At 56.0% G+C, this 18,805-nt stretch overlaps 7 protein-coding genes across 7 annotated transcripts; 5 read left to right on the top strand and 2 right to left on the bottom strand.

Moving 5' to 3' along the window:
- Positions 1–212: 212 nt before the first annotated feature.
- Positions 213–1,793, bottom strand: BO86DRAFT_394146 (ankyrin repeat domain-containing protein; the record flags this gene model as incomplete). The annotated part of the gene is made up of 1 exon (XM_025673171.1): positions 213–1,793. The coding sequence occupies one exon, from the start codon at positions 1,791–1,793 to the stop codon at positions 213–215; it is 1,581 nt and encodes a 526-aa protein (XP_025533239.1).
- Positions 1,794–2,757: 964 nt separating this feature from the next.
- On the bottom strand, positions 2,758–5,011 carry BO86DRAFT_452206 (zinc finger CCCH domain-containing protein). Its single transcript, XM_025676910.1, has 5 exons — positions 4,478–5,011; positions 4,379–4,426; positions 4,025–4,325; positions 3,668–3,975; positions 2,758–3,618 (listed from the first exon to the last, which is right to left on the bottom strand). Exons 1-5 carry the CDS (start codon positions 4,673–4,675, stop codon positions 2,977–2,979), a joined length of 1,497 nt encoding a protein of 498 aa, XP_025533238.1. The 5' UTR covers positions 4,676–5,011; the 3' UTR covers positions 2,758–2,976.
- A 550-nt stretch (positions 5,012–5,561) lies between these two features.
- Positions 5,562–7,911, top strand: BO86DRAFT_405400 (MDR family MFS transporter). Its single transcript, XM_025674080.1, has 4 exons — positions 5,562–6,185; positions 6,243–6,272; positions 6,326–6,758; positions 6,806–7,911. The coding sequence occupies exons 1-4, from the start codon at positions 6,009–6,011 to the stop codon at positions 7,879–7,881; spliced, it is 1,716 nt and encodes a 571-aa protein (XP_025533237.1). The 5' UTR covers positions 5,562–6,008; the 3' UTR covers positions 7,882–7,911.
- Positions 7,912–8,140: 229 nt separating this feature from the next.
- Positions 8,141–9,593, top strand: BO86DRAFT_384491 (serine hydrolase domain-containing protein). Its single transcript, XM_025670898.1, has one exon. It carries the CDS (start codon positions 8,267–8,269, stop codon positions 9,437–9,439), a length of 1,173 nt encoding a protein of 390 aa, XP_025533236.1. The 5' UTR covers positions 8,141–8,266; the 3' UTR covers positions 9,440–9,593.
- Positions 9,519–11,713, top strand: BO86DRAFT_423961 (MFS transporter; the record flags this gene model as incomplete). Its single annotated transcript, XM_025675426.1, has 4 exons — positions 9,519–10,140; positions 10,234–11,220; positions 11,283–11,414; positions 11,476–11,713. The coding sequence occupies exons 1-4, from the start codon at positions 9,815–9,817 to the stop codon at positions 11,711–11,713; spliced, it is 1,683 nt and encodes a 560-aa protein (XP_025533235.1). The 5' UTR covers positions 9,519–9,814.
- A 255-nt stretch (positions 11,714–11,968) lies between these two features.
- On the top strand, positions 11,969–14,222 carry BO86DRAFT_1649 (NCS2 family permease). Its single transcript, XM_025666454.1, has 4 exons — positions 11,969–12,313; positions 12,384–13,298; positions 13,351–13,455; positions 13,508–14,222. Exons 1-4 carry the CDS (start codon positions 12,224–12,226, stop codon positions 14,135–14,137), a joined length of 1,740 nt encoding a protein of 579 aa, XP_025533234.1. The 5' UTR covers positions 11,969–12,223; the 3' UTR covers positions 14,138–14,222.
- A 1,879-nt stretch (positions 14,223–16,101) lies between these two features.
- On the top strand, positions 16,102–18,609 carry BO86DRAFT_351045 (putative C6 transcription factor; the record flags this gene model as incomplete). The annotated part of the gene is made up of 6 exons (XM_025669410.1): positions 16,102–16,521; positions 16,628–17,215; positions 17,267–17,418; positions 17,473–17,646; positions 17,746–18,081; positions 18,135–18,609. The coding sequence occupies exons 1-6, from the start codon at positions 16,396–16,398 to the stop codon at positions 18,607–18,609; spliced, it is 1,851 nt and encodes a 616-aa protein (XP_025533233.1). The 5' UTR covers positions 16,102–16,395.
- Positions 18,610–18,805: the final 196 nt, after the last annotated feature.

Here is an 18,805-nt window from a genome sequence, read left to right as displayed (position 1 = left end):
CCCAGGACTCGAATCAGCCAAAGTCCCAAATCACAATCATGAAACCGAGACTACCACATCTTGCATGGATCATTCGCAGAAAGGCAAAGGGAAAAAGAAAACAAAAGCGAACAACAACAAAAACAAAAAGAAATCTCGAACCATAATGATAATCTATATTAATCCAATGAAGGTCAACGACTAAACCCTCTCGAAGCGACCAAGCCAGAGCTTCAAACCTCACTCAGCGGGAAATCCTTCTCCTCCAGCTCTTCTTGCAAGAGTTGAACCAACCTCTCCAGCACAGGTTCGGTCTTCACCTCCTCCAGCACCGTCTTGACCTCCTCCTCGTCCTCCCTGTCCTCCTCCCACTTGAGTCTGGGATCTGCCCCGTTGTTCAACAACAACCTGGCCACATCCAACACCCTGTCAATATGCGCCTTCAACTCTGCGGGATCATACCGCTCGACGCAGGGCCGGCGATGCGCATCGATAATGGCATAGAAGGGCGGCTTGACCGGCCTTCCGTCTTTATCCTCGCGCTCGTTCCCGTTCGCGCAGCCGGCCTCGAACAAGGCCTCGACGGCTTGGATGTCCAACCGCTGCACCGCGAAGTACAGTGCCGACATGCCGAGCGGGTTGACGAAATCGAGCTTTGCAATTTGCGAGTCGGCCAAGTAGCGGACGGCGGCGTAGTTGCCGGCGCGCGCGGCGTCCATCAGCGGGGTGGTGCCGTACCAGGACCGCGCGTTGAGGAAGCGGCGGCGCGGGCGCATGTCTCCCGGCGGGAGCATGCTGAGTAGGCACTGAAGCATCCGCGCGCCGGCGGCGGTGTTGCGCGTGGCGTAATGAAGCAGGATTTCCGCGATGGGCATCAGGCCTCCGTACACGACAACTGCCGCGGGCACTTTGTGGTCGGGACATTCCACGAGGCGGCTTGGTTGGTCTTCTTCCGCGAAGAAATCCACCCCTGCTTGCTCGTGCAGGGAGCGCACGATCTCCACGTCGCCGTATTGGACGGCCCACAGCAGGATTTCCGCGGGAATCGGCTCGTCGGGCGCCTCGTGGCTGAGGATGAATTGGAATAGGGGGATGTTGTGCATCCGGAGGGCCAGAGTAAGTGGGTGGAGGGAAGGTTCGTCGGGGATGAAGGTGGTGTGTGCGTTGCCGATCCAGTAAAATGGGGGCACAGTGAAAGCCTCGTAGATGTGGGCTACGATTTGCCTGGCCTCGGCCAGGATGGCAGTACCCAGGATGTTGAAGCCGGTAGGCAGCACCGTGGTCGGACGAAGACCTAAAGTGAAGAGGCAGCCGATGGCCGCTACGGAGTCGGTCAGCAGAGCTAGATCGAGGCAGCCCAGCCCGGTCGGCGCCAGCATGTAGGCTTTGCATTTGCAGGCGGGCAGGTTGGTTGGCGGTAGGGCGTCCTCGACGACACTGTAGGCCATGCGCTTCACGACCGATTGCCGGGGAGAGTCTCTCGGCGGCTGGGTGACATAGGGAGCCGGGAGGGCGACAGCCAGATCTTGCATCTCTTGCCTGAGCGCGTTTAGCCCATCGTCCTCGCTCTCAGATTCGGGGTCGAGGATGCGGTAGACTTCCTCGTCCGTGTAACCCGCGCCGTTGAAGATATCCAGGAAACCGCGCGCCAGCTCGCAGGTCTCCTCCGGGTTGGCCTGTGCCTCTGCGCTGGGGAATGCAGACGCTGGTAGTCGTGCTCGTTGGAGGCGGAACAACTCAGCCAGAACCCGGACGTTGTACCGGTTTTTGCACCGGGGGCATATCTCGGGAAACCTGGAAAGCTGGGACGGCATTGTGAGTCTTTTCTGGGGTGTATGACTAGAGTTGGTCGACCGATTAGATGGTAGGCGTTTGCGGTGAGGAATTGGTATACCGTAGGAGATCTATACCGTAGCATAGATCAGAAATTGCAATACCGATGCCTTCAGAAACTATCGTCAATGTGACACTGAGCGCCTTTTATATCTTTCAGTTCGAAAAAAAAAATTGGGGTACATCGACCCGACATATTCGCAAATCTGATGTTGAAGAGTTGAGAGGACAACATCGCTTTGTTTGCTCGAAGAAATATGCCCATATAAGCCACGCTAGTGAAGCCATGTCGCCTTTGTCGAGACATTCAAACCCGTCTGGATCAAGGAAACCCTATGAAAAGCATATTGCTCTGTAGCTTTAGCGACCGGGAGTCACAGCCGCTGCTCTTTGGTGGCGATCTGGAGCAAACGAGAACATCATCTGGCATAGACGGGAAGCACAAAGCCAAGCCAGTTTTGGCTTCAAGTTGAAAGTGCCAAAATTCAAAGAAGTAGGCCTAATTCATCCATCCGTCAAGAACAATCAGTGGCCGGGAAACCCCCTCAATCTGGCAAAGAAAGTGCTCAGGTAAAGTGAAACATTAAGAACGGTTAGGCGATTGCGAGAGAAGCTTGTTAGCGCTTTGTCTGCGCTGGGAAAGTAGTCAAAGCCATCAAAAAGACGTTGCTCTTGCGGAGTCAGATAGCCACCTGGTTTAGGTTGGAAATCATGCGAGAGTACCTTGGATGTTGGTTGCATGGGGATATTGCACGGAGGCGCTTTCATCTCTCAGCGGAGAGGCCGACAAGCAAGCTGCTGTCCTAGCCCACCGCAAAGCAGGAGCTTGGGTCTGTTAGTGTCTGTGACTGAGCTAAGACTGGCACAGTTTCAAGGTAAATTGGCCACTAATAGCCAATGTATAAACTCGGATTTGACAGCCAGATAACGTGGGAATCATCCAGGGGAACAATTTCATTCATGCTCAAATGTGGGCTATCGCAATATTACCTCCATGTACCTGAGGTAATCTGGTTTACATATTAATTCTAGAACGACCTAATGCAGGCGGCGTAGTTGATGATTCCATCTGTGTGTTAATACCTTTGTCTCCATTACGATCGTTCCAGTCTCGAGTGTAGTGTCGAATCCCAGTGGACTGATCCTAATGGATCATTCAGCGCTTCAAGATAGTATATCGTGGGTCGAATATGCGAAGGTGTTGTCGGAGTCGACCGGACTAGCTTCGTCTGATGCATCGCTCGCGGAGGATGCGACAACGTCTTCTTTCTCCAAGGCTGGAACCCACTTGGCAATCTGCAGGTCCAGCATATGAGCATGCCTGTTAAATCTGCATGGTTTGGTGCCCCGACATCCGTCTTTCTGACAGTGATGGCCAAGGAAACACTTCATTGATCGGCAAGAGAGACCGGCGCCACACGGGTGCTGGCGTAGAATGTAGGTCATCACACTACGGCTATTGGAATCGATGGGGCTATGGTCGAATTCGCAATTTATAGTATCACAGTGTCCGGCCAAGTGAAAGTTGTTGCAAGGCCGGTGGTTTCTGGCACGACGAGAGTACTGGTCCCGCGCATCAGGCGAGGGTGCGGCGCAGTAGGTATCGATGCGGTCTCCAGTCTTGTTAATAGGCACATGAGCCGGGTCTGTAGTGGCGGGCAGATTGGCTGCATAGTATTCGTGAGTTCGGGATGGAGATGTGTTTTCCCGGTTAAAGAGTGATGTAGTATCATCGGGGACTTTAGATATCTGTTGATTCGGTTGTATGTGGAGCTTGATGCATGTGCTTCCATACCTACAAATGCCCTGTAACCACGTTAGCTCGACATAACACTTGGGCCACGGTGGGTACTACCTTTTGATAATGCTTACAGACCGGACGGCTAGGCGAGGGCGGTATGATCTGGGATTGAATCTGAGTTTGACTTGGAGACTCCCTTGCGTGAACACCAGCGAAGGGTGTCGACATGAAGACCCCCGGAAGTTCTCTGACCGGCAAGTCTAGAGTATTGTACTGGTTATGGAATCCGGCCGCTTTAAGAAGGGTGATACGGTCTGTTCGTCCCCGGTAGGGGGTTAATAAGTTTAGGTACCCGGCATCGTGGCACCCGGCGAAGAAAATATGCTTGCATTGGTTATTGTCAGCAAACATCCGAAACATTTCTATCTCAGTCAGCAAACAGGACGTGGCAGTTGGGGGAGAAAGGCTGACCTCTTATCTTGTAGTCCGCCGCTTCCTTCTTGTCCCCTGCATCAACAAAGTCGAACAAATCTTGGGAGCTCGTCAGGTTGGCTACAAAGGGCGATAGCGATCGGGCTTCATGGCCTACAAGTCCGGAGCGCGCCAGTGCCTTAGATAATCCCAGGATGTTGGCATAGATGCGAACCATGACCCGACATTGGTCCGCCTGACTCCCAAGGCGGTCGTGTAGTAGCTCGCGAATGGAGTCATGCATGAGTCGAGCAGCCGTGATACCTCCATCACCTCCAGCTTTGATCAGGTGTTCTTTAAACTAGGCCTCTCATCAGTCAGGTGTCGTGCATCACAGAGAAAATGCACCCATACCAGGTAGCCATCACCGTCGACTAGGACCAACACAAACGGGTTTCGTTCCTAGGTGTTTCCCTTTAGCTGCTGGCCAAGCACAAGCTGGAGCCCGCATACCTGCCCCCTCGCCAATCGTTTGTAACGCTCTCGCCCCTCTTTTTCCTCCTCGTAATCACTCTTTAAATTGTTGTAGCTTTCGAGCAGCTCCTGGAACTTCGAGAGCAGGCTTTGCAGGTTGTCGTGGTGTTGTTGGTTTTCACGGACAATGGTGCCTAGCTGGCTGTCCAAAGCGGTTATATCGGCATCTGCTAGCATCTTGGTCTTGGGTAGGCTGGACAGAGGTTGGAGTGAGGACGATTGATGATCGATGAGGGTCAGATCGTTTCCCAGGAAAGGATGAGGCTGGATGGACTACTAAGGGTGGGTGGTCGCCGGCCCCGTATAGTAGTAGAGAGGCGTTGATGGACGCCCGGCATTCAACCGACGTTGGCGAATATGCTTGGGGAAGGGGAAGGGGACGGATAGACTAGAGAAGGCAGTGACAGACATGCAGAAGCGAATACAGCCGATTGAAGCAGACTAGTTATTCACTTCGACTGCTCTTCAAATGCGCGAGAGAGGTGTGGTATGTGGTATGGAAGAGAGTGAATGATGCCATGCCATGCGGTGAGGAGAATTTGTTTGTTGTGTTGGCAATCGTTTAGAGCCTTATCGATAAGACCCCTCAGGCACCCAGGCAGGCACTCAGGCAGAAGGCGGTCTGAGCAACTCGCGGGGTAGTCACATGACTGATCTTGGATTGCTGACTCACCCATGCACTTGATTCCATTTATGCCCTTCCTTCTTCGTGCCGTCTTAAAGGCTTCTTGACCAGCTCAGTCACCATCACTACAAATGAAACAACCTCTCTTTCAAAGAAGATCGCCTACGATACCCAGACTTTTCCACAGGCCAATATTCAGCTAGTGATTGGTCAGGCTTTACCGTTCGTTGTGCTCCACCGGGCCAACCATGGCTGAAGAGCCGAAAGTCTTTTCTGTGGATTCCCTCACTGTCTCCAACTCTCCACGGAGTCCATGCCCCTCGGCTCCTTCTTTCTGCAAGATTTCGAGAGGCACATATCTATTGACCACGGACATTTGCTACAACATGGGATCCATTGTCCCGACTGTCTAAAGTCGAACTACCACGGCGGATGAGTCCTCTCCCGACATCCCCCTTACACGTACTCCCTCATTACCCGAGCCCCTCGCCTATTTACCCCTTAAGGATCTCCCCCAGCCCTAGCCTGGAAAACATCCCCAGGCGCCATGAAATGACGTCGGGTGGATTTACACCCAGTGGACCCAGGCAGAGACTACCAATCGCCGTCCGTAATCGGGAGGCTTAACACCAGGTTCGATCGAGCCAGTGGGGCCCCTCATGCTTCGAGAGAGGCTGTCAAGGAGCTTCGGCTATCCGAAACTTCTCGACCCTCGTGGCCTGTCACGGGGGTTGGCCTTCCCAGACACTTGTGCCAATCGCCCTTGACTTTGATATCTCGATCGTACTTTTCACTCGTTTCCTGAAGCAACTGTCCCTCGTTTTGTCGTTCGTTCCATTCCTAAGTTTTTTTTCCATTCCAGATCATTACCCCTAAACCCTGTCCATGGCTGTCAAGACGGAGGAAGGATCGTCTCCTGGTTCATACCAGCAAATGGAAGATGGGCACGATTTCGCGGAATCAACTGTGGGCAAAGATATCCCTCCATTCACAGCGGAGGATGACTCTCCGGCCGACCATCAGAGCAAGCAGAGAATCGCTGTCGTGATGACAGCGCTGAGCGTACGAGCGCCTGCGCGAGCACAACTCTATGTAACAATCGCTAACAAGCTTGCATAGCTCTGCGTCTTTCTGGCAGCATTGGACATTGTAAGGCCTTCCTCTCCGAGCATCATCATGGACAACACACTTACGCCTCGCAGACTATTGTCTCGACGGCCTTACCAGAAATGGTGGCCCACTTCAAAGCCTCCGACAGCGCATACTCCTGGATCGCATCCTCGTACCTGCTTGCCAATGCATCGTGTGTCCCACTGTGGGGTCGGATCAGCGACATCTGGGGCCGAAAGCCCATTCTCATCATCTCCGTGGTGCTCTTCCTGGGAGGGAGTTTGATCTGCGGCGTGGCCATCAACGTCGCCATGGTCATCGCGGGCCGCGCCATCCAGGGTGTCGGCAGCGGAGGCATCACTGTCTTGGCCAATATCTGCGTCTCAGATCTGTTCAATGTGCGCCGCCGGTCGGCGTATCTGGGGATTTTCGGAGCGACCTGGGCTATCGCCGGTGCCATCGGACCCATCATCGGCGGCGCCTTCACCACCTACTCGACTTGGCGCTGGTGCTTCTACATCAACCGTACGTGCTCCTGGCCCCGCCCTCGCTACATCGCTGACCCCATTCAGTTCCCATCGGAGGCCTCGCCTTCTTCGGTCTTCTCTTTTTCCTCCAACTCGATACCGCCCCGCTCACCCCGCTCGCGACCGGCCTTCGGGCCATCGACTGGACCGGCCTCGTCCTGATCGTGGGCGCCACACTCATGCTCCTGTTCGGCCTTGAGTTCGGGGGCTCGCAGTACCCCTGGTCGTCCGCCACGATCATCTGCCTCATCCTTTTTGGACTAGTGACGGCCGGTCTCTTCCTCCTCCATGAGTGGAAATTCGCCCGCACGCCCATCATCCCCATCACGATCTTCTCCAACCCTTACAACCTGACGATCCTTCTCATCAACTTCTGCCACGCCACCGTGTTTATCGGCGGGTGCTTTTATCTGCCCGTCTACTTCCAGAACGTCCTCCTAGCCAGCTCCCTCATGAGCGGGGTGTACCTGCTCCCGCTGGTCGTCGCCCTTTCGATCTCGTCCGGGTTGGGGGGCTTCTACATGCGGAGTACCGGCCGATCGCGCGAGGCGATCTGTTTGGGGATGCTGTTCACGACCCTCGGCTTTGGACTCTACATCGACCTCCAGTCGTACGCCTCGTGGCCGCGGATCATTCTGTTCCAGGTGGTCGTGGGGCTGGGCATTGGCCCGAACTTCCAGGCGACGCTGATTGCCTTGCAGGCGAACACCAAACCGGAGGAGCTGGGGCGCGGGACGGCGACCTTCTCCTTCATCCGGCAGCTGGCCTCGGCGGTGTCGGTCGTGGTTGCATCGGTGGTGTACGGCCATGTGGTGAGTACGAAGGAGGGAACGATGGCGGCGGTGCTGGGGGAGACCCTGGCGGAGGAGATTGTGGCAGCGTCCACCGCGGCTGAGGCATTTGTGAAGATGCTGCCGAAGGGCGAGGAGCGGGAGGTGGTGCTACATGCGCTGACGGAGGCGTTAAGCTGGGTCTGGGTGCTGTACACTGCTGTTGCCGGGTTTGGATTCTTGATTAGTTTGTCATTGAAGGATCTGCGGCTGGGGGACGCGCAGCCGACCAAGGCTGTGGAGGACGGCCAGGTGGACGATGCCGTCGAGATGGCTCAGGGTAGGGTTTAGATCTACTGCACTGCACTGCACAGTATATACTATGGAGTAATAAACAACCTGTCATCCCCACCACCACGAAGTCCAGTCGAACAATGTCCGTATTATACTGTGCTGTTCATTGAAGGATGTACAGAAAGTACAGAATGATTTTGAAGCTAGACTGACTAGTGACTAGCTAGTAGCCTGGCTAATCCTAGCTAGGATGAACCGAGGCAGATCCTCGTCTAATCTCACCTCAGCCAAAGTGAACCTTGAGATCAATTGAGTCAACGAACCTTGTACAGTACAGATCTACCTCTTTTCCAGGCAGAACTCGATACAAATATCTCCATCTCCTCCACCCTCTCTCCCCCTCCTCCTATTCCTCCCTCCTCACCACCTCAACCCCCTCAAAATGACCACCCCCACCGTCCAAGGAACCAACCACCCCGCCTTCGCCGCCGTGCGCGCCCTCTTCGCAACGCACCTCCAAACCGGCACCGAAACCGGCGCCTCGCTCTGCGTAAGCATCAACGGCCGCACCGTCCTCGACCTCTGGGGCGGCTCCACCTCCGGCACCAGCCCAGCAGACTGGCAAGAAACCACCCTCGTGCCCGTCTGGTCCCTCACCAAACTCCTCACAGCCCTCAGCACGCTCCTCCTCATCGACCGAGGCCAACTCTCCCCAACCGCCGCCGTCAGCTCCTACTGGCCGGCCTTCACCGCCTCCCCCGACATCCAAGTCCGGCATCTCCTCAGCCACACCTCCGGCCTGGCGGGGTGGGATGCCCCCGCCCCCAGTCCCGCCGAGATCTACGATGTCGAGGCGTGCACCGCGCGTCTCATCGCGCAGGATCCCTGGTGGGAGCCGGGGACGGCGTCCGGGTATCATATCCTCTCCTACGGGTTTCTCCTCGGGGGACTTATAAGGGCGGTGACCGGCCGGGGGTTGAGCGAGTTCATCCAGACGGAGTTGGTGGTTCCGCTTGGGGCGGAGGGCGGGTTCTATCTGGATGTCCCGGAGCGGGAATGGGGTCGTATTGCGACGCTGGTTCCGCCGTCCACCGTCGAGGTGCCGACGCTGGAGCCGGGTAGTGTGGCTGGAAAGGCGATACTGAGCGCGTCCGGGGCGGTGGGTGTGGAGAGCCCGGCGACCCCGGAGTTCCGGCATGCGGAGATGGGGGCGTCCGATGGGTTTGGGAATGCCAGGGCATTGAACAGGATTTTGGAGGTGGTGACGTTGAAGGGGGTGGTGGGGGGCAAAAGGTATCTGCAGGAAGAGACGGTGGATCTGATCTTTCAGGAGCAGGTGTCCGGCGTGGATTTGGTGCTCGGGCTGCCGGTGACGTTTGGGGTGGGCATGGCGATGGCCAGGCCTTCGGGGCCGAGTTGGTTGCCCGATGGGCGCAGGGTGGGATATTGGACGGGGTGGGGCGGGTCGTTGGGCTTGGTCGATGTTGAGAGGGGCGTTACCGTCACGTATACCATGAATAAGATGGATATGGGGTTGGTCGAGAATGAGCGCGCCAGGCAGTATGTGGGTGCGATTTATGCGGCGTTGGAGGGCTATTTGGCGGCCGCGCAGTAGATCCGCGGTGTTTAGAGACAGCTAGTAGCTGAGATATATACTGTGGGAGAGGTGGAGCTGGGCGCTTGGATAGCTTCATTGTTGGTGGATATATTGTGTACTGCATGCATACTAGGTCCCTGGAATACCATTTCATCATCTTACTTCATAGCAAAGCTTAGCCCTCGTATGCAGCCCTCCTGCATACCGAGATAAGCAATGTTACATACACCGTCCCTTGGTGAACGAACCATGGCTCTCTCCCGCAAGTGATGACACCACCACTTCTCCCTCCTTTCATCATGCCCCGAATAAAATGCAACTCAATCGCAGAACATCGCAAGATTGCAGTCATGTCCATCTCCGCATCGCACTCTACCTCCAAATCCTCATATCATGCCTTCCTCCCCGCATTCCAGTGCCTCCTCCCTCTCCACCATCCCAACCGAGCACCCCAGCTTCGAACCCGTGCGCACCCCCAGCACCAGCCTCCATCAAACCCAGAGCAACGTTGCCATCTCGCGCATCCAATCCCTCCGCCTCACCCATGAGTCCACCGTCGGCTCCCGCAGAGGGAGCACCCGGACGCCGCGCGAGCAATGGCTCCCCATGGGCGGCGGGAAGGAGTTTCCCCCGCTGCTCCCGGACCCGGACCGGTATGTTGTCGAGTTCCTCGACGAGAAGGATCCGATGCATCCGCATAATTGGGCAACGGGGACGAAGTAAGCGATCCGAGCGTCTGGCAGATGTGCAGCTGGGCAACCCTCTCAGCACGCCCTCTACTCCATCAGCAACAAACCCTAACCATCCCGCAGAATCCTCCTCTCCGCCATCCTGGCCTACGTCACCTTCGTCTCCTCCTTCGCCTCGGCCATCTTCTCCTCGACCGTCACCGCCATCAGCGAACAGTTCCACATCAGCACCGAGGTGGCCGTGCTAGGCGTGACCCTGTACGTCCTGGGCTTCGCCGCCGGCCCGACGCTGTGGGCGCCCCTATCGGAACTCTACGGCCGCCGCTGGCCCATCACCGCGGGCATCTTCGGGTACAGCGTGTTCACGATCGGGACGGCGACGGCCAAGGACGTGCAGACGATCATGCTCACGCGGTTCTTCGCGGGGCTGTTCGCCGCCAGCCCGCTGGCCATTGTCCCCGCGGCCTTCGCGGACATCTACAACAACCGCACGCGCGGGATCGCGATCGCCATGTTCGCCATGGCCGTGTTCGTCGGGCCCTTCGCGTCGCCCTTCACGGGCGGCTTCATCACCATGAGCTACCTGCACTGGCGCTGGACCATGTACATCGCCAGCATCATGGGCTTCCTGGGCTTCGCGCTCCTGCTCCTCTTCTACCGCGAGACGTACGCGCCCGCGCTCCTACAGCAGAAGGCGTCGATCGTGCGCCGCCAGACCCGGAACTGGGGCATCCACGCCAAGCAGGACGAGGTGGAGATCGATCTGCGCGAGCTGATCACCGTCAACTTTAGCCGCCCGTTTCGGATGCTCTTTACCGAGCCGATTGTCTTCCTGGTCACCCTGTACATGTCATTCATCTATGGCCTGATGTATGCGCTGCTGTCGGCGTACCCCGTAGTGTTCCAGGGGATTCACGGGATGAACCTAGGGGTGGGCAGTCTACCTTTCATCGGGCTGATTATTGGCGAGTTTGCCGGAGGGGCGTACGTGTTAATGAGCCAGGGGAGCTACACAAAAAAGTTGATTGCCAACGGAGACGTCCCGGTGCCGGAGTGGAGATTACCCCCGGCGATTGTAGGGGGTGCGGCGTTCACAATTGGATTGTTTTGGTAAGGAACAGCCCCCGCAGTAATCACCGAGCGAAATCAGTCGCTAAAGAAGGCTCCGACAGGTACGGCTGGACGGGCTGGACACAGTCTATCCACTGGATGGCGCCAACCGCATCGGGAGTGTTCACCGGCTTCGGAATCTACTGCATCTTCTTGCAGTGCTTCAACTATCTTATTGACTCTTATCTGCAATTGTGGGTAGATGAGGCGGTCCCTGCATCCCTGCAAGTCATCAGCTGACGAGAGCTACTTTAGTGCTGCCTCGGTGTTCGCCGCCAACACTATCCTCCGGTCCGCGGTGGGCGCATGCTTCCCCTTGTTCGCCAAGCAGATGTTCGTCAATCTGGGGGTGCAATGGGCAGGCACCTTACTGGGATGTCTCGCCGCGATCATGATTCCCATCCCATTGGGGTTCATCCTGTATGGCCCAGCGCTGCGGCGAAAGAGTAAATTTGCGCCCTCGCCAGTAGTCTTCCAGGAGAAAGCTTGTTGATAAGCGCACGTGAAAACGTTCCGTAACAGATTAGAAACCTACGTTCATTTAGTTACTCATTTAGTTGCTTCTTAGCCTGCAGTTTTCCGGCGGCTGCCAAGGCTGGCCACCAGTTTTTCCGCCGCTTAGCGAAGTAACCCTAGCCGGTAACAATCAGGAGATATTCACTGCAACAACGCTGATTGCCTGGAGGCGAATTGCCAAGCACGCCACCCATGGACAGAGCAGCCAGTCCAGGCTGAATCCATTCCTTTGCCAAGCTGCCAAGATGATAAGGAAGAAATTTCCCACACGTCGCTTTCCCGATCGCGTGCGGGTGCTTATCACTTGGCCTCGTTCCCCGGCTCCCGCGACATTTTTTTTCGCCGCTTCTGCCTGACGGACCACATAAAATCCCTGGTTCCCCGGGTTGGGGGGTGAAGCTGTCAGCGTTGTCTGTTTTGATTTCTCATTCCTCGAGCTTGTCTCGCAGTAGATTGTCTTGCAATAGACTGGCAGTCGCCTTGCACCATGGGTTTGCAGAACTGGGTGCATGAAACCAACCTCGCGGTGGCTCGCAGCCCCGTGGGGAGATGGTTCCGGTTGGAGAACTCGGGCCATGTAAGTGGTGGCACTTTGTGGATGCACAGCGGTGCATCGCGAGCGTGACTGATCCCTCCCTTAGCCCAAGGAACGCAAGGGTAGTTTCTTCTTCACCGAGCTCCGCGCCGGTCTCGCCACTTTCTTCGCGATGGCGTACATCATCAGTGTCAACGCCACCATCACCTCCGAATCGGGCGGTCCCTGCGTCTGCCCCGCGGACAGCATGTCCGATCTCTGCGCGACCAACACGGAGTACCTCCTGTGCGTCGAGGAGGTCAACCGGGATGTCGTGACGGCGACCGCTGCCATCTCGGCACTGTCGACCTTCTGCATGGGCCTGTTCGCCAATCTTCCGGTCGCGCTCGCCCCAGGCATGGGTCTCAACAGCTACTTCGCATATACAGTGGTCGGATACCACGGATCGGGTTTGATCCCTTATGGAATCGCGTTGACGGCCGTCTTCGTGGAGGGCTTTGTCTTCTTGGCCCTGACGCTGCTGGGTATCCGACAATGGCTGGCCCGTGCGCTACCTGCCTCGATCAAGCTGGCCACCGGCACGGGTATCGGGCTGTATCTGACCTTGATCGGCCTCACTTATAGTGCGGGTATCGGACTAGTGACGGGCGGCACCAGTGTGCCGATCGATCTGGCAGGATGTACCGAGAGCCTCAAGGATGCGACTACGGGTGCTTGCCCGTCCTCCGCGGTCATGCGTAGCCCGACCATGTGGATTGGTATCTTCTGCGGTGGTGTGCTCACCGTAGTGCTCATGATGTACCGAGTCAAGGGTGCTATCATTATGGGTATCCTCCTTGTCTCGATCATCTCGTGGCCCCGACCCACTGATGTCACCTATTTCCCTCATTCCTCGATCGGAGACAGCCGTTTCGACTTCTTCAAGAAGGTGGTGACCTTCCATCCCATCACGCGCACGCTCGTCGCGCAGGAGTGGAACATCAGTGGCCACGGCGCCAAGTTCGGCTTGGCTTTCATCTCGTTCTTGGTATGTGAACATCCCTCGACGGTTGGCGAGGTCACACGACTAACGGAAGCAGTATGTCGACATCCTCGACACGACGGGAACGCTTTATTCGATGGCGCGCTATGCAGGCACGATTGATCCGGTCACGCAGGACTTCGAGGGCAGCTCTATTGCTTATGTGAGTATTTTCTGCCGTTCTTTCTCTGCGCCCCCACACTAATTGTCCCCAGATGGTGGATGCCATTTCGATCTCGATCGGATCTCTGTTTGGCGTGCCGCCCGTGACGGCTTTCGTGGAGAGTGGAGCCGGTATCTCCGAAGGAGGTAAGACGGGGTTGACATCGTGCATGACGGGCCTGTGCTTCTTCATCTCGGTGTTCTTCTCGCCGATCTTCGCCTCCATCCCTCCCTGGGCAACTGGTTGCACGCTGGTCATCGTCGGGGCGCTGATGGCGCAGGCGGCGACGCAGATCAACTGGAAGTACCACGGAGATGCGATTCCGGCATTCTTGACGATTGCCATCATGCCGTTCACGTATAGTATCGCGTACGGGTTGATTGCCGGTATCTGCAGCTACATCACGATCAACGGCATCACGTGGGTGCTGGCGAAGGTGACGGGCGGGCGGTTGGTGCCGCCCAACCTGGACGAGAGTGAGCCATGGACCTGGCGGATTCCAGGAGGGCTGTTCCCTCCGTGGGTGAAGCGGGCGGCGCGAGGTAAGAAAGACTTCTGGCGCGACGATTCGATGGATCGGTCGTTTGGAGGGGAAGAGGAGGAGCGACGTTCGGTGGTGTCCAAGGAAGAGGAGGAGCGGGAGAAGAAGCAGGTGGTGGATGTGAAGCCACAGCCGGTGTAAACACGTAACATGTGACTCTGGGAGCCTGAGGCTGAACAGTGACAGCCTGAGGCCCAAACAGGTCCGCGTCTACCAGCTCGCCACCTCCGCCTCACTTATGAGTACTGGATGTAACATGAGCATCATAATAATAACACTAATTTTGAGTACACATGTATCTGACTGAGTAATGCCCAAGGTTTGCCACCCATCGGTACAAATTCACGGAAATCAAATCCCTCCAGGTCGTTCCCCGGCGTGGGTATTGAGGAGAATATCCAATGATACTACGCATGTAATTTCCACGCAGGAACACCAAGATCGCCTTTGCCACCGCATCGACGAGGCCACGCGAGCTACTGGTGGTTCCCTCTGGTGGTTTCAGGGCGCTTTGGCCCGTATCGAGTTAAACCTCACTCCTGCCCAGTGGTGGTGGCTGATACCTTATGGGGACTGTTGGGTCCGGGCGGCCATAGGAAATGATTTCCGGCAGGCAGCATGAACCACGATAGGCGAATGATGAGGTGTTGGCTCCAATTTTAAAGTCGATATAGCGTCGAAGTGCCGAGCAAGGCCAACAGTATGGTGCTGTGGCTGCGATAGCATAGCCTATGCGTGACCAGCTGCAACTGGAAAGAGGGGTTTCTTGCACAAAAGTCTAGCGGTTTTCAGATCCGACCGGTCTAAGACCTCGATAGGTCACTGCATTGAAAAGAAAAAAAAAACCTGTTTTTCTCAGTCTGTGTCTCTCCTCCTCTGACTTGACTACGGAGTAGTGGGCCTCAACATTTTTTGTTCTTGGATCGAGACCGTGTGGGACAGTGGGAGGGAGCGAAGATCGCATGGGAATTTGTTTGATTGACTCAAATGGAATCAGTTCCATTGTTAACTTTCACCTTTTCAACCTTTTCAACCTTGTTGGCAAACCCGATCGGCCGGCGGAGATAGCCAGGCACCGACTGCCATCCAATCATAAAATCCGGAGATAGAAGGCGACAGCCTGGTTTCTGAGATGGGCTTAGTGCCGTCGGGCCGTCTAGTCCCGTGACTGGGAAATCACCAGTCAGATGCAACGGCATGCGACAGCATTGCCGGTTTCGGGAATATGCCCCCATTCCTGATTCGGCTCGGCCGGCAGGAAGGAATCATCTCGGGAATAGTTCCCAGCTTAGAAGGAGTTTATCCTAGCAAAAAGAACATACGAGTAGAATGGTTATGAATGTACTTTTTCAGCCTGCTTGGAGGCTTTTAGTACGGAGTAGTAGTAGCTAAGGTACTACCAGGTTTGGTTTGTGGTTCATGGTTTATGGTTCATGGTTTATGGATCTATCATGAATGCAGCGATGATGCTACTTGCCTAATCCAGCTGCACACGCCGACATCCATCATGGATGAATGCCGATACATACTACATACTAGTTACTAGGTAGTATGGACTGTACAGGCATGGAAATGCTGATAAAATGAGTCTTTGCGATTTAAATTAATACCTATCAGGTACTTACAGTCCACTGGACTCAATAGTTCTTCCCCTGCATTGTCTGTATCTGTCTATTATTGTCTATTGTCTATTTTCAATTGTTGATTGACAATTGTCTATTGTCGGTACTCTTCTCCAATCTTCCGCATCTCCCATTCATTCAGGAACTGGAAGTATGAGCATGAGCATGAGCACATCAAGCGGGTCGATCCACTTCCCTCCTCCTCCCTCCACCTTTTTGTTCGAACTGAGTTACTGAGATCCATCCATTTTACCCACTTTGGTCCCAATCGAGTGGAAGGGATGTTCCCACCATCCAATCGTCCGCCGTCATTCCTCTTTCCCCCCTCCCTCGCGCTGGATCGACCTGCTTTCGACCTGCTTTCCTCTCCTCTCCTGCACGGGATCTGCCATTCTGAGGCTACTACGGAGTACACCACCATAACCGAACTACTTTTCCGTACTTCCTGACTAAACTAACACCACCACTAATCAACACTTCTACCACTCACTCACTCATTCTCATGCATATCCATCTTCTCCCTCTGGCGATCTCCTCCCCTCTTTCTCCTTCTCCTTTCCCTTTTCCTCGTTCTTCTACTATCCTGCCCTCGTCCTCTACGGTTTTTCGCGATTCTTGCGCCCTGTTTCCCTCGACCCTTTCTTGTCCTCCCTGATATCCTCCTCCTCTCTCTCCTTCCGTCGCTGCATATTTTCTAGTCTTTATCCCTTCTTCCTTTTCCTCCTCCTCTCCCCACCTTTCGCTTCTCCCCGTCCGATTCAATCATGGATCCTCATCATGTCCGATACTAAGTCGCGCCCCTTGGCTCCGGCCCCTCCTGGTGCCAATGCTGCTCTCGACAACCACCAACGCAGAAAGAATGTTGGTACTGCTTGTGCCGCCTGCAAAGCGCGGAAACTAAAGGTGCGCGGCTCATCCTCCTCCATTGTTTCTACCTCCTGCCCCCCTCTATCCTCTCCCCTCCTCTCTTCTCCCTTCGCACTCACACTAACCGGAGGGTGGACTATAGTGTACCGGATCCGTGCCCTGTGCCAGCTGCGTCAAAAGCAATGTCGAATGCACTCTCGACAAGAGCGCCGATAAACGTCGCCGGGGGGCTCTGAAACGCAAAATCGAAGAATTGGCCGACAAGGAGGAGCTGCTGGTCCGCCTCGTGGGTGCTATTCGCGAAAGTGGCAATGGTCATGTCATGCCTCTCATCGACCTCATCCGTACCGATCCCACCCTCGACGAAATCCGCCAGCACATTCACCTCCATATCCCGCAGTCGGAACTGGAGCTGACGCCCGACCTGGCTCAGCTGAGTCGCGAAGTCCAACATCTACAATCCTCCGACCGCTCGCGGCCGATGCGCCGCATGCTCGAAGCCAAACGTGCCGCCGACTCACCACGCTACCTCGTACCGGCGCACCCTTGGACCGTCGTAGTGCCCGATTCCCATTTTGTTTCACATCTCATCTCGCTCTGGTTTACCTGGTCGCACCCCTTCCGCAACTGGATGGATCGAGACTTGTTCTTGCGGGAGATGCAGACCGGCAAGCGGTCAGGGCGGTTCTGTTCTCCGTTCCTGGTCAACAGTATCCTCGCCGACGCATGTGTAGGTTGGCCGGTGTCTCGTGGTGGTTTTACCCCCAGCTGATCGGTTTAGGCCTACTCGGACTACCCGGACGCATTCACCATCCCCGGCGATACCGCCTCGAAAGGCCTTCATTTCTACGAGGAAGCGAAACGATTACTCGACCTGGAAGCCGGGCGCATCACATTGCCGACCGTGCAGGGTTTGGGGATCCTATGGTCATGGTAGGTCATTTCACGACGCGTTCAACCAAGATCCTGGGTTGACCTTCCACGCAGTGCTGCTCGGACCGGTCGCGACCGCCAGGGCTGGATTTATCAACACCAGCTTGCCTACGCACTGCAAGAACTGTTGCAGAAGAATTCCAGCCTCGCCGCTAATCCCGACCTGGATACCTTGCGGATGGTTCATGGGCTGAACCGGACCGTCTGGGGATTATTCAACGTCGCCACGTACGGCCCCTGCGCCCGATCTTTGACTTTCTTCTCCTCCTCCTCCATCGCCCCATGCGACCGGTCCTTATGAAGGAGCTCCACTGACGCGTCGGCCAGGATCCATGCCCTGACCGACCGGAGCCGCCCATCGATACCCGTACCCGACCGCCACCGTCTCCCACCATTGCGCCATGAGGGCGGTCCAGATGACATATGGCAGCCCTATCCACGCCCGGTGGCGGGGATTCCTGGTCACGTGGACTGTTTATTCGTCGCCCTCTCGAATTTGACTCCGATCGCCTACGAGGTGACTCTATTATTCGAGCTTCCGCCACGTGCCGATCTTGCCGCGCGGGTCACTGTTTTGCACGAACACCTCCAACATTGCGCGGACCACTGGCCCGCATGCTTGAAGGGCACGGGACTCGAAGCGCCTCATATTCTGTGTCTGCAGTGAGTAGTGGGTGGTCGATGATGTTTTATTGGTAACTTACAGAGGAATGTAGCATGTACTACCACTGGATTGTCCTGACGCTGTATGGAGTGGTTCTATCGGCCACACCGCCCTCCGCGACCGACCGGGTTGGGCTCCACGCCCGCGCTGTCCGGCTCTCGGCGGCGCGCAACATTGCCCATCTGAGTTGCATTCATCGCTCGTGCTGGGGCGTGCAGCGCATGCCGGTCAGCAATAGCTCCTGTCTGTTGGGGGCTCTTCTCGCTCTGTTGGATGGGCTCGATGAGCCTGAAAACCGAGAGGCGTTCATTACCCTTTCGATTGCTGCCAAATCATTAACACGCCGGTGGGACGGCGGGAGGAACCTGCTGGGGATCGTGCGCACCACCGCCCAGGCTCAAGGGGTGGCTCTTCCCGCGGAGACTGCCTCTCTGTTCACCACTTTTCTCTTGCCACTAGCGACCACCCCGATGTTGGGAGTGGACGAATCCCCCGATGGGGCGGAGGAAAGCAGTCCCGCCGGTTGAGGTGACTTGAAATGTTCCTCTGTTGAGGCACCACTATTTGATACCCGAGAGGATTAAGAGATCCCTCCTACACGGGCCAGCGAGCCCTGAACCCGACCGGCCTGTGTGCCGGCACATGCCTGAATCTTAAGCCTTGCGATCATTCTCGGATAGTCTGCGCAAGATCCTGAGCGGTCGTTGAACCTGGAATGCAACA

Source organism: Aspergillus japonicus, assembly GCF_003184785.1.
Source record: "Aspergillus japonicus CBS 114.51 unplaced genomic scaffold BO86scaffold_1, whole genome shotgun sequence".
NCBI lineage: Eukaryota > Fungi > Ascomycota > Eurotiomycetes > Eurotiales > Aspergillaceae > Aspergillus > Aspergillus japonicus.
This window is presented reverse-complemented; position numbering and strand designations above follow the sequence as displayed.

Excerpts from the sequence above, each read along its gene's own strand:
- BO86DRAFT_452206 (XM_025676910.1), bottom strand. The coding sequence starts at position 4,675 with ATGCTAGCAGATGCCGATATAACCGCTTTGGACAGCCAGCTAGGCACC. Across the intron at positions 4,427-4,477 it reads AACGATTGGCGAGGGGGCAG|GAACGAAACCCGTTTGTGTT; the intron begins GTATGCGGGCTC and ends GGAAACACCTAG. Across the intron at positions 3,976-4,024 it reads GGCGGACTACAAGATAAGAG|AAATGTTTCGGATGTTTGCT; the intron begins GTCAGCCTTTCT and ends TGACTGAGATAG.
- BO86DRAFT_405400 (XM_025674080.1), top strand. The coding sequence starts at position 6,009 with ATGGCTGTCAAGACGGAGGAAGGATCGTCTCCTGGTTCATACCAGCAA. Across the intron at positions 6,273-6,325 it reads TTCTGGCAGCATTGGACATT|ACTATTGTCTCGACGGCCTT; the intron begins GTAAGGCCTTCC and ends TACGCCTCGCAG. Across the intron at positions 6,759-6,805 it reads CTGGTGCTTCTACATCAACC|TTCCCATCGGAGGCCTCGCC; the intron begins GTACGTGCTCCT and ends GACCCCATTCAG.
- BO86DRAFT_384491 (XM_025670898.1), top strand. The coding sequence starts at position 8,267 with ATGACCACCCCCACCGTCCAAGGAACCAACCACCCCGCCTTCGCCGCC.
- BO86DRAFT_1649 (XM_025666454.1), top strand. The coding sequence starts at position 12,224 with ATGGGTTTGCAGAACTGGGTGCATGAAACCAACCTCGCGGTGGCTCGC. Across the intron at positions 12,314-12,383 it reads GGTTGGAGAACTCGGGCCAT|GAACGCAAGGGTAGTTTCTT; the intron begins GTAAGTGGTGGC and ends CCTTAGCCCAAG. Across the intron at positions 13,299-13,350 it reads TGGCTTTCATCTCGTTCTTG|TATGTCGACATCCTCGACAC; the intron begins GTATGTGAACAT and ends TAACGGAAGCAG.